We start from the raw sequence: 13693 nt of genomic DNA on the forward strand, positions 1-13693 counted from the left end.
GATTCTAATCTTATTTTACAACTTTCAGCAAGCCGAATGCACATGCCGTCATAATACTTGTGGCGCCAATTGTGAGCGATGCTGTCCTCTCTTCAATCAGCACCCTTATCGTCCTGGAAATGCCACACACGCCAACGAATGTGAGATGTGCCAATGTCACGGTCACGCGACATACTGTCGTTACAGTCCGGAAGTGCATCAGAAAGGACTCAGTGTGAACATGCACGGAGAAATTTCTGGCGGCGGCGAATGCATTGATTGTGAGCATTTCACGACCGGCGTGAACTGTGAAAAGTGCCTTCCAGGCTTCTATCGACCTCATCAAACACCACCCGATGCCAAAGTCCCTTGCATCCCCTGTGAGTGCCACCCTCTGGGCGCCTTGGAGACTTGCAATGCCCTCGGTGGGGAATGTGTATGCCGAGAGGGGTTCTCTGGACCAAAGTGTGATCGCTGCGCTCGCGGACATCACGGCGAAAATTGCACAAGGTGCCAGTGCGACCCGAGAGGGACAATGCCAGGAGGAGAGTGTGAATCCCACTGTCAGTGCAAACTCCATGTGGAGGGAGAAAAGTGCGATCAGTGCTCTTATGGATATTTTTCCCTGAGCTCAACGAATCCAGAAGGATGCTTAAAGTGCTTCTGCTCAGGAGTTGGTGTATCGTGCAAGAGTAGCTCACTGACTGCTGGACTGGTTTCTTCGGCAGAGGAGTGGCGAATGTCTGATCTCTCACAGTCAATAGTGGCTTATCCATCAAGAGACAATGCCACTGGATATCTCTTTTTCGGCTTATACGAAATGCCTGAAGTGGAGAGTATTTACTGGGTTGCGCCCAAGATTTATTGTGGCAATCTTTTGTCCAGCTACGGATCCAGATTTCTCGTGTCCATAGCCTGGGTAATTGTCCGTGGAGACACTAGCGGGAAGCCCACATCTGGTCCTAATATTATTATTGTGGGTAGGAATGGAATGAAGATTGCCTTTGGTGATGATGTCTTCAGGGACTCCAACACAACGCTGGAGACATTCCTCACAGAAGACGGATGGTATCACGTTCCCAGGAGTATTAAGGATATTGTTACGCGTCTCCGGAGGACGGAATATCGCGGAGATCCTGTCACCCGAATACAATTTATGTCAGTGCTCAGTGATGTCGAGAATATCCTCATCAGAGGAACCTTCCACACAGATCAAGTAGAGAGTGTCTTAGAAGCTGCTACTCTCTTTAGCGGAGAGACAATCCTGAGTGATCAAAGTCTAGTGGAACAGTGTGAGTGTCCTCTTGGCTATGTGGGATCTTCCTGTGAAGCTTGTGCCTTCGGATTTGTACGCATCTTAGAAAATTCATCGACACATGAGAAGCTGGCCAGATGCATTCCCTGTGACTGCAATGGTCACGCTGAAACATGTGACTTTGATACTGGCAAGTGCTCCCAATGCCTCCACAACACCGCCGGCGACCGATGTGAGAGATGCGCTCTTGGATTCTACGGGAATCCGTTGGCGGGAAATCCAGATGATTGCAAGCGCTGTGCATGCCCTCTGTTGGACAGCAGCAATAACTTTTCGCCGAGTTGCCAGCTAAAGAGTCTCAACAATTATCCAACGGTTCACAACTTCGTTTCCATGGACGGCGAAGATTTCGCGGTCTTGAGTAATTTCTCCACACAAGAGTACATCTGTACGCAATGTCCCCTTGGCTACACGGGAAATCACTGTGAAATGTAAGTTGAAATTCGCATATGTACATATAAGTAGTAATTAATTAGGATTTTGAAAAACTATAGTCGCGAAAATCAATTGATTTATGTCTTTGCGCGTTTCTTAGCGATATGCTAAATTCTTCTCAAAAATAAATACCTACTCATCCAACTATCGCTATAGTTAGCAGTATTATTACAACATTCCTTTCACAGATGTGATGATGGATTCTTCGGCGAACCAACTGAATTGGATGGGGAGTGTCTGCCCTGCTCATGCTCAGGAGGACCATGTCATCCTATCACCGGAAGATGCATAATTTGTCTGTGAGTTTTAAATTACAGCCAAACATTGCAATACAAGGAAATTTCAAATTCAATTGTTCTTCCAGCGGAAACACTGAAGGCTGGCAATGCGAGAGATGTAAGCCCGGCTATTGGGGAGATCCTGAGCTGGGCTGCGACCTGTGCGAATGCTACCAGAATGGCTCCATTAGCAACATTTGCGAACCAGGAACGGGCCAATGTCTCTGCCACAGTCGCTTTAGCGGCTTAAAGTGCGATGAATGTGCCGTAAGTGTTTCGATGTATAAATAATTCATTATTGGTTAATTGGCGTCAATTGCCATGGCGGGTAATTTGAGCTGACGAAGGCTTCTTCTTGCAATGGCGTGCCTATTTTTAACACACAGAAGATTTGCTTGATGCTGGAGCATCATGTGCTTTCAATTTAATTAGTAATTGCATTCCACGAATATCTTTGCCAGGCGGGCTTCGGCAATGCATCGCTCGATTGTCCGGCGTGCCTGTGCAACATGAATGGATCATCAGCTGAAATTTGTGACCCAAACACTGGCCAATGTGTCTGCAAGAGCGGCGTGGAGGGTCTCAAGTGTGATCAATGCATGGAGACGTATCATGGATTAGGCGAGAATGGCTGTCAAGGTGAGTGAATTTGACCATTTATTGTGCGCTCTAACAGTGTGTAAAATGGCATCAAAGGGGTGTCAACTTATCGCGGAATAATTTATGAAATTAGCCAAAAGTGTCACAGCAAATTAGCCAAAACATACATTTGGAATGGTTGAGCTTTGTTTGGCGGGCAACATATCATCTTTGTTATGCAAGTACATCAGACATGTATAATAAGATTTCTCTCAGCACTGAATTGAAGTATTCTTTGGCGTGAGACTGCAATCAGAAGAGACGCTCAAGTGTGACAGAGTCCATTTACTTTAAATGATTGTCTATTGGCACTGAGCCACAATCATATTAATATTACTCATAGACGAGTTTACAATTTTGTGTCTCAGACAAACGTCTTGTCGTCAATTTGTCTGCTGCTCAACCATCCTTCCGCTCATGAGACCCCAGAAAGTGTGAGTTGGGACGGGAAAGTCTCGTGCGAGCAAACTGTATCACATGATTTGCTATTTTATAGCCACTCATTCACTTTCACTTGCGCTATTCAGTGGTCAACACATAATTTTTTTCCATATACAAACGGAGTGATTGCAGACGATGGAGAAGAAAAATGTTGACAAATATAATTTTTTCCTCCTTTTGAATTCGCTTGTAAAAAACCCAGACAGGTTAGTAAATTCCACGCATTTTTCCACTATACTCTTCTTTTGATTTGTCTTGTTGTCTCTGCTTCCTCTTCACTATATACAAAAAAAACTGTACACTGAGAGACACATTCTATAGAAAAATTGGCTTGGATTCAAACTTCACTTTTACAGAAAACAGAATGCTAAATAAGATCACTCCCGTTCCATAACCCCGCCTTGCTAAAACGTTTGTCTGAAATCATGCAGATTTTTCGAAGTATACATACTTACATATTCTGTTATCATGCTTGTTTGTTTGGATCCTCGCGAATTTTCTTTTCGTTTCTTCGCTCAATATTGAATCCATGGCAGTTTTATTTTGAGCGATTGATGGAATGTATCCACTTAAACATAATGTATCTTAAATCCACTTTTAATTACTTAAATACTTGTGTTTGTTTCTGTGCGATCGCTTTGAATTGTACTGGGATTATCTGGTCGTAAATGCGATGAGTTGTGGGATAATTCAAGGGCGAAATGGAGGAAAAAGTGAATGAATTATGGCGAGATGTATTGAAAGGACAGGTAAATTGACAATTATCTTGTCACCACAATCACGGCAAAATTTAATTGTAGGCACTACGAATTACTTCTCAATGGAAGGCAACGTCTTGGTGGGAAAGATTGTGAAGGTTAAAGGTTGCAATATAAATTGGTGAGAGTGCAGAACCGTTAAAATGTTTGCTATTTTAGTATCTTGCGTCTGAGGAAAGAAAGATACTGTCTTCCTGCGGTAGTTGATTGTGTCAAGAGGTGTTTAGCTATGGCAAGGGACAGAGCGAAGACGCAGTGCTTAATTGTCTCATATTATCTCAAACTAGATTCACAACGTGGAATGTTGCCCGCAATGCATTTGATACAGTTGGTGGAAGTTGACTTCATGAAGTCACCATTCGCGCGCGGTTTTTCGTAATAAATCAGTCAGTGCTAAAGTCTTGCATATAGTGATTTGCAAGAAGGGGGAGAGAGAACACCCGGAACACCCAAATGAGTGAGAGATTTTATATATTGAAATTTATGTGAATATTGTAGGTGTGGTTCAGAGGGAGAGGGAGAGAGATAGAGAGAAAGAAAGAAGTCAATTTTGTGGCGATAATACCGGCCAAGTGAATGAGTCTGTCTTCTCAACCGTACAAAATGCATGTCGAGTGCTTTTAATTGAGTGGAAAAGACCGGGTAGACTTTCGTCGTGTGACTCCCATACCCAGTAGAGATATCCGATTAAGTTGAATGCCATTTAAATGAGAAGACTTCATGCTACAGCCACTCAAATTATCCATCAAATAGCGCTTCAGCCATGGTGGAGGCTGGAGATTGCACTCGATAATTCCTCGGTAATGCGGAGTTTATTTGATAGATTTTCAATTACACCACAATGTTATTAATGCTTACGAAAACACGATTACATCCGAGATCGTGTATAAGTATGAAGCGGACTTTTCTATTTTTATACTGGAGATTATACATATAATAATTTGTCTCATGTGATTTGGTAGAAAGAAATCACAATCAATTTAGAAAGTTGTTTCGGAACTCCTCCGCAAGTAAATATATGTATGCATATACGCGTTTTTACCTATGTGATTTATATACACGATTTATATGAACGTATGTCGCATTGTGACATGATTGGTTAAAGAGAATAAATAATAATTGCTTAATTATTGATAGCTCTCTTCATTTTATAAATGGTAATAAACAGTAATTTCGTTGCACACGAATAACTCAATTTTGAGCTTGGATTGAACATTTCACATTGTGGGAAATTGATGGGTGAATGTGATGATGCGAGGAAAGAAGGTGGATATAATGAGACGAGTGCAAAAAGATTGGCAAGTTTCAAAAGATGCACTCGATGGCATCATGTTTCATTCGTAATTTTAGTGACTCTTATATTATTATGACTCTTCATTCCTCTGAGAAGATGCCTTGAGGTTGCATCTTCTCTAATAATAAGACCTCATGATGGATTCTAGAGTTCAACACACATAAACATTTGAGAGAGAATTTCCTCCTTGGGTAGCAATTATGTGCGACTCGCCGTGTGGTCTGGATTTTTCCCTTTTTTAATATTCAATATTAAGATTGATTTTACGCTGGTGCAAAAAGAAGGGCAGAAAAGCCAGGCCTTTAGTCGCGGTGGAAGTTATATGGAGAATGTGATAATGTTGCCTATCGATGAATAATGTGTTGGGTGGCTCGTTTAAAAGGTGGTTTCTGCAAAAGTTGCACAGATTGTGTCTATTGAGATTGAAAAATACTCTTAATTGATTTTCTCCTTCTCATCTCACTTACCTACTGAGGCACTTCGAATTGTTGGTCTTGGTATGATCTTGACTCCACGCTTCTCAGAGCTTCACAAAGTTGGCTAGTTTCGTCTATGGGAAATGTTGCGGATGAATGTAATACTTTATTTCATGAAACTGAAATGTGGATTTCAACAAAATCTATATTCAATATTAAATTTAAATTTTAATAATTAAAATGTGTAAAATGTTTATTGAGGCCTCCCTGTTACCTTAATTTTGGGCCTTCTTCATTTTTTGCATGCTGTGTAATAAATCTTCCTTGAAATCTTCAAAAAGTGCGGAACATTTTCGCAGCTGGGAAAATAAATTATTGCATGAATGACTGTCTGTTGTAATTAGGCAAGAAACTGCCTGAGATAAATATCCATCATTGTGGCAATATTCGTTAACAATGCGTGGCTTGTTTCTTGTCACGAATATAGTACACAAACAGGTCTGTAAAGGTGCAATTTTCAAGACACCTTCACAATGTTTTTCAACCTCACAAGTCGCTAGAAACTCAATGCACTTCTCGTGCTTTATTGACTTAAATATAATGTTGCAATTATGCTCAAGACCACCAGATGAATTTGTTCACGGCAAATATTTTTCATTCACTTTCGGAAACGATAAGGAGAACCATTGATATTAAACGTTTGTTGCAGTTAATAAGACTCACAACATTGTCATCTCTTGAATGGTTGACGATTAACTGTGGGCTGTGCATATCCTCTAGCTTCAGTATTTGAATGTTGCGGCTTTTTCTCCCATTGAGTCATGAATGAATGAGTTGCTATCTGTCTTGCGTTTATTACTTCCAAGCAAAACATCTCGCGAAAGGCTTAACAATCGAGCGACTAAGTTGTAAGATTACGATGGGTGATGCTCACTTTTTCATGAATGGAGAGGTGCAATATGGGCTTTATGGTGGTGAGAAATCTTGTTCTGTACACGTGCGAAAGAGAACAAAGTGTGGGTGGATCCGGAATGGAAATAAAATATCGACCTCTGTGTCTTCCCTCATTTCTGGTTTTAAATCTCTATTTTCCATCTCGATATACTGTATATCACAGTGGGTAGGAATATCAAGAGAAATATAGATGAAATGGTTGTGCACACCTCTTTGCAATTGCCATTCATAAGGGGTGATCTTTAACATTCGACCCTGGCATGTTTTGCGATTCCCGATGACCATCAGTATGATCTTCATGTACATATAATTACAATATTGGTAATCCTGAAATCTCATCTCTATCTATTCTTCACTAGCAATTTTCTGGTTTGATCTATTTATTTGCTCAGTCTTTATCATATGTTTTCCACGGCATGCGGATTTTCATGAATATTCAATGGGAAATGAAATATGGAAATGAGGATCAAAAGGTGCTATTCATCCTAAAGGTATATTGTAAAGAAAATACCACAGAACAGATGTGATAGCAAAATTCTAGGGATGCATAACAATATACAATACTACTCTTCTCTCCTCGCGAGCATCTTTTCACGATGCTTTGCCATGGTAAATGTCATGGAGAGTGAAATTTAGAATGTGGCTCACTTTAAAAGATTAATGGAGTACGTGCTTCCATTCGATAAATATGCATCGCTGAGAGAGACAGAGAGCAAATAATATCAAGAGAGGTGCGACATATAGTATAGCATATATGTAGTTGAAGAACATGAGAAGATCTTCTCTGTTGGTTCTTCGGGGAAATTTTAAATATTTACATATAATTATTATTATTTGCAATAAAGTGAGATTGCGGTTCGGGAGGGTTCGTTCATTGACCCAAATACATGTATGTTCATAAAGTCCAGAAAGTTATGAAATAGGGGAAGGCAGAAATACTTTGCATGGTGTAATTTTATTCATAATATAAAGGCAATATGAGATTTTTCCTTTCTGATAAGATCATTTATTGATCAATAATACACAATAGTGAGATTTTATGTTCTGAACTAACCCCACTATCCCCTATATTCTGAGTATATACCTCAAATTTGCAAGAAAACTCCAATCAATCAGAACGACTCGAGCTATTATTTACCAAAATAAGATCTTGCATAATATTCCTGAGTTTACATTTGAGTTCATACATTTTATTATGCTACACACTCAGTCAGATGGTCTCATGGTATTTCTCTTCTCTCAGTGGGTTTATTTACTTCCATGTGAACTCCTTTGCATGTTGAAGATTGACTCAATATTTAAACTGAGAAACATTTTCCCAATGATCAAATGGAGTTGTGTGAAATACTGCATCGCGATTGTGTGCTTCTAGTCTCCAACATCGTTGGTGTGGGTAAACAAAGGAATTTATCACACAAGGTGGTTTGATAATTTACAAATTTTCTTCTGATAAGATATCGCATAGCACAAGAGGTGATCTAACTTCAGGTATATCTCTCGGCTTCAGTTTGGCAAAACTGATATATTTCTCTTATATTATACGTGTATCTCTTCTTGGCGGATTGGCAGACATGGTGAAGTGGTGCTGAGAGACGAACGAATGTCTGCATTTTCAGAGGCGGCAGAAACGCTGAGTCGAGAGACTGGCAATTCCACGATCCTCAGTAGCTTCTGAGATGTCGAGGCGAAAGCTCGCACCGGTGCGCGATCGTATCGTCTTCTCGCTTTTGAGTGTATAATTAAAATTTAATTAAAATCTCTCTAGTGATGTGAAGTGTGCTCAAAAGTGACTATTAAATCCCAAACCGTATTGAAGTCTTCCCAAAAAGACTTTGTTGCAAAAATCTCCGTATTTGTTGTGTCCGATCGGCATAAGCATAATGCTTTGATCGTTAAGTGATCATCAGTGTAAATTGTACATTCTGCAGCCGCAATAGATTCTTTCTGAGATCATTTCCTGTACGATCATCATTGAATTATGTGCTCACAGTTGGTTTTTGTGTGAGAAAAAATACTGCTAACGCTCAGTTAATCCACTATCCATCACACTTTCCATCTCCTTATGTATTTAAATTACTTTTAAAGTGGTTAAGCATTAATCAGTCTTGCCACTATCAGCGAAACATCTAAATATCTGTGTCTTCCACGAATGAAATCAAATGTTGATCATTTTGGGATACAAGAAGAGGAGGAAGAGTGATTATGGAGACTGTTGAATGCGCGCTTATTACGAAAAAAAACGGGAGGCCTGAAAGAGAAGAATTAATCAGATTTCTCTTTTTGCCAAGCTTATTTGCTATTACATCACTCTTGATTGTGCTCAATGACATAAAATTGTAATATTCAAGATCACTGGTCATTTGTGAGAAGAAATGAATTGCAATTCTCTCAATCAATGAAGACTTTTTGGAGAATCAAATATCCTGTTTGCTGAAGAACATCGTCTCTCTAGTCAACAGCTAAGATTTGTGGGTGTTTTTTCTTTCACTATAATTTAATCCGCATACCTGAAATGCTGATGATAGAGACGTTTGAAATGTGACCAGTTTAATGAATATGGATGGATAGAATTGTGTGAAATTGCAATCAAGTTCTTACAATGACATCATTTATCAAACTCCAATTATAGTTCAAAGATAAAGTGGCGCTCCTTTTGAATGTTTTTTCTTCATTGTTTTATTAAGCTACTATCACATGAAAGGGTAACAGTTGATGTTTTTGCTTATTTTCTAACTGTGTCGACACACAAACAGTTGAAAAGAGTCTAATCTCCAAATTGATAACGCACAATCTTCAATCTTGACATTGTAAAAGGAGTTGAATTGACATGAGTATAAGTACTGTATGTGCCAAAATTGCAAGCAAGAATTCAGTGATGATTTGAAGGCGAGTTCGCGTGTTTCTATTGTGTCTATTGTTAGTATTTGAGGTGATGCCGTAATAAATATGTCGCCAGAGGAGCGACTCAGAGTTTCGATAAGTGTTGCCGACTGAAAGACATGGAAGATTCAGCCAATTTTCACCGACAGAAGCGTCTTTGGCAAGTTTATGGACGCGCGTTGGTGACAATTTCGATCTTGGGCCTCATAACTGTAGCCCTTTACGTTGCTGCACATAGTTCCCACCTCTTTAAACACCACAAAGCTAGCCATGATCATGAGCATTTTGCCGTGGAAGCACCGCGGCCAAGGAGATCTATACCATTCTTCAGTGTAGCCGCGGCTGTTCCCACGGAGGACATCCCGATAGGAGCGTTACCAAATCACAATGCCGGCAAAAGACGAAGAAAACCCATCAAGGAATCCGTGGAATCTCAGCGGAAGAGTCAAAGTTCAACAGAAATACCAAAGATTGCTGAAAGTCTATCGGCTACTGTGGAGAATTCCGAGATGGAGCGCAAGAAGAGGGATCACATTATCATCCGCGAAGAGGGAGATTATCAAGTCATGGGCCGTTTTCGGCACCTGCACAAGAACTGCCTGGCATGCGTGATCACTCCGCATCACCCGCCGTGGTCTCATCGTCCTGGCCAGAGACCACACAGTGCATGCGGTATGTTAAATGACTCAATAACGTGCTCATGTAATCTCTTATCTTGTGCTTGTTAATTCAATTGTACGCCCCATCATTACCACGACTAAATTACACTCATGCAACGGTCAAAAGGAACATGATTGGAAAATTGAGGGAAAAAAGATAAAATGAGGGTCTTCAATTTCAAAATGCGTAAAACCGGATTCAATTCAGAACCAAGACTTCAATACTTGTGGTAATAATGGATACTGTTCAAATCTTGAGCGAGAGCTGAAAAGAATCAGCAAATGGTATCAGTAAGAACGTTTTGTTTTTGAATATCAATTAGATCTTTTATTTGTGCCATAGATTATAAAGGATTGAAGCAATGAATTTTACAAAACACTAATATTTTTCTGAAATATCCGATACAGCGATATAATTGTGATCAAATACGATGTCTTTTAGTAGTAATTCATTCCTCTTTCTATGAGTTATTTGAGTGTTAATTGAGTATGAGCACCACTTCGTGTATTCGACTTGTATTCAACCCACCTTTTAGAATTTTTCTATAGCAAACGCTCTCATGTAGAATTTCTCTGCGAAGCTTTCAAGTGTTTCCCTTCTTTTTATCGGTCCTCCATGTCACATCTCACCTTATTTTCCGCCTATTTCTTTGTTTGTAAGAAATGACACGTTCTTCATTATGTCTATCCCCAGGAATGGTAAAATGTTCAACAATATTTCTCCTTATTTTTTGTTTTATCTTTCTTTTTTTATATCGCTCACTCAATATCTTAACCATTTGATCTTGTTTATTTGGAGTTTGAGCCAAAGTGGAGCAAATTGTGTAAGATACAAGACGCATAATTTTTCTCAAATAGAAAAAAAAGCTGAATATTCTTGAGCATTTAAGGCGTGCCAATAAAATAAACGCTAAATGGCGTAAATGCTTTATAACTTGACCATCTCGTGCCGGAAAAAATCTAGCTTATCGGTATTGGTCGCTTCATTGACTGAATTTAGTGTGTGCAATAATAATAAACAAGACATTTAATGAAGATGGAGTTTTTCTCGTATATTCAACACGAGATGATAAATTGAGGCACGAGAGGAATTAGAGGGAAAAAGGGTGGCGAATAGGAAACGTGCTGACCTAAATTAGCCGCGTTTTCTCATGGATTGCGATGGAAAAATTGATTCGTTACGTGGTAGCAAATAAAATCCTGGATTTAAGTATCCGTGGCAAATGTGTATAAATTCAAAATCCCAGTTTCTTATCTCAATACGCACCAATATTTTATTTTCAATGTGTCGAATGACGATATACAGATATTCTGTGGCGCGAATTATGCTTCATTTATACTATTCGCCAACAATGTTGCCTTGTAATGTGCGCAGAGATTGAGTGGGTGGGATTCTTTCTACGTATTTTTCTTGCCACGTTATAGCATAAAATTGCACCTCAGAGCCTATTTTCGCACTTTTCAACGTGTTTATCTAGTGGCGAAAGGTGTGAAAGATGTGATCACGAAATCAGTGTAAAAGTGGCAAGGCGGCAATCAGCCAGGAAACAGTGAGTGAGATATGTAATTAAGGCCGATTGCACGCCAAAAGGGTCACGAGAATCGTTGCTCACTAATTTATCATCTTCTGCATTATGAATACATATACAATTTCTTGCACAGTCCAGGAAACAAAGGTGCTCGAGAGAATTTGTGTATCTCACTTTTCTTTTTAACACAATTTACATGCCAGCATTTCGATTTTGTGAACATTTGCCTACTCACGAATTATTAATATCGCAATGGAACTTCAGAGATAATGAATATGTTGACCAGGCAGATTTAATCCCATGATGAGAACTGGTGTGTCCGCATGATGAATGACAATTAGTCCGTGATGCCAGGCCAGATTCACGAAAAATACTGTAAAAAATGAATGGGAGCCTTTGTGTCTTGGCAAAAAGATGCCGATTCACCAGACAGGATGGAATTGCATGCCAGGGGACACTCATGGTAAATAAACTCTTTTTAATGACGGATGGGATACGCTTAATGATACAGATGGGTGCCATTTGGGGCGGTTAAAACCCCCTTAGCGAAACTTTTCTCGATCAATTTGTGTGGTCTCTGGCGTACTCTTAATACATTTCACGGAGCTTTCCAGTGTGTGTGCGAAAAGAAATTCCATTTGGCGTTGAGTTATGCATACATACGATGCTCATTGAGTGAAATCATGAATGACATCAACTTTTAAATGACAGTCCAGTGGAAATTTTCATTGAGAATGTTATGTTTACTTATGCAAAGGTATTTTACAAGGTGTGGGAAGTATTTGCCGCTGTTTTTGCTTTCAATCTAAATTTCTTTTGAAGTTTTCTTTCCATAAGCCGAACATGTTAAGGGAGAACTGAGCTGCCTTTAACTAAGAGGTGAAATCTTGAGAATTTTCGGCAAATTACAAGTATATGTTCACCAAGATGTGGAACAAATTTTGTAAAACTGAAGAAATTCTTATTAGGTGTTATTTTAAATTTTCATTTTGTCTACAAGATATGAAATTATTCTGTAGTAACTTCGATGTCGACTTCACGACATTAATACTACTCGAAGCTTGATCTCAATGCGCCTTCTTTAATAGGTCTATCATTCAGTGTTGATGGGTTAATGAACGAAAAAGATGTGGTGAACTGTCATCAAAGGCAAAGATGCTCTTCATTCCATTAAATATTCTGTGGTACAAGTGGGAGGAGGAATGGGAGGTACAGTCACGATAAATTGTATAGGATACATGATAGAGCATGATTTTAATTAATTTAACAGTTATTGAATTCAACGAGAGAGAGAAACTGTCGAGATTTTTCACCTTAACTGTGCAATTGAGGACCTTCTACAATTTCGAGGAGAAACACTTTGGAGTGTAAGAGAATCTTTATGCATGTTTTCCTGCATATGCATAACTTTTTGTCTCACCTCTTCATATTGTTCTATCTCTTGAAATATCTCCCTTTTTCCCCAACTGGCGCGGAATGACGTGTGGTGAAGAGGAAAGAATGCTTAAGACACTTCATGGATTTATGGCAGTTGAAACATCGTGAATTTTGTACCTACAAGTCTTCCTGGATTCTCAGTTTGGAACCTGTTCTCTGGCTCGGTATACTCATGCTGCCGTTTCTCTCAATTCGGAATCTATGAACGCTCTCATGTGATTATCAAATAGAGTTGGAAACATTGCTTAGATTCATGTGTGTGCCTAGAGACATTTATCTCTGACTTGATGGTATTGTGGCAAGCACGTGCTTCAACTTTGCCAGCATAGCGAAGAAATTCCTTTATAATTTCCATCCCCATCATCAATTTATTCCCATTCTCAGATAGAAGTACTGGGCGGTCGTATTTTCTAGGGAATTCTTTTAAAAATCAACTATTTCCTCCCACAATTTAAGCGAAAGTCTCGTGATAAGTTATAGTCTCACTAATCGATGGAAATCCAACATGAACTGTTATTTAATCTTTCATCTTGCCATTTGTGGCAAGTTGCCAAAGAAGCCTGGCTTCATGCACTGAATAAAAAGTGGAAGACAGCAGTGGAAATCTTGTCATATGACACTTTTGTTTCTTAAAACGACTGTCTTATTGACTGAGGCTTATTGGATTCCAAAATTGTGG

At 39.4% G+C, this 13693-nt stretch overlaps 1 protein-coding gene across 1 annotated transcript in view; it reads left to right on the plus strand.

Annotated features, from left to right (window-relative positions):
• Positions 1–13693, plus strand: part of LOC132262555 (laminin subunit alpha lam-3) — a 37751-nt gene that overhangs the window by 13548 nt on the left and 10510 nt on the right. The window contains exons 5-9 of the mRNA XM_059761850.1: positions 33–1589; positions 1641–1725; positions 1918–2028; positions 2094–2274; positions 2469–2646. Coding sequence (XP_059617833.1) covers positions 33–1589; positions 1641–1725; positions 1918–2028; positions 2094–2274; positions 2469–2646 — 2112 coding nt within the window. The remainder of the gene's footprint in view (positions 1–32; positions 1590–1640; positions 1726–1917; positions 2029–2093; positions 2275–2468; positions 2647–13693) is intronic.

The sequence above is a fragment of the Phlebotomus argentipes genome, unplaced genomic scaffold (genome assembly GCF_947086385.1).
Source record: "Phlebotomus argentipes unplaced genomic scaffold, Phlebotomus argentipes genome assembly contig_15, whole genome shotgun sequence".
Taxonomy (NCBI): domain Eukaryota; kingdom Metazoa; phylum Arthropoda; class Insecta; order Diptera; family Psychodidae; genus Phlebotomus; species Phlebotomus argentipes.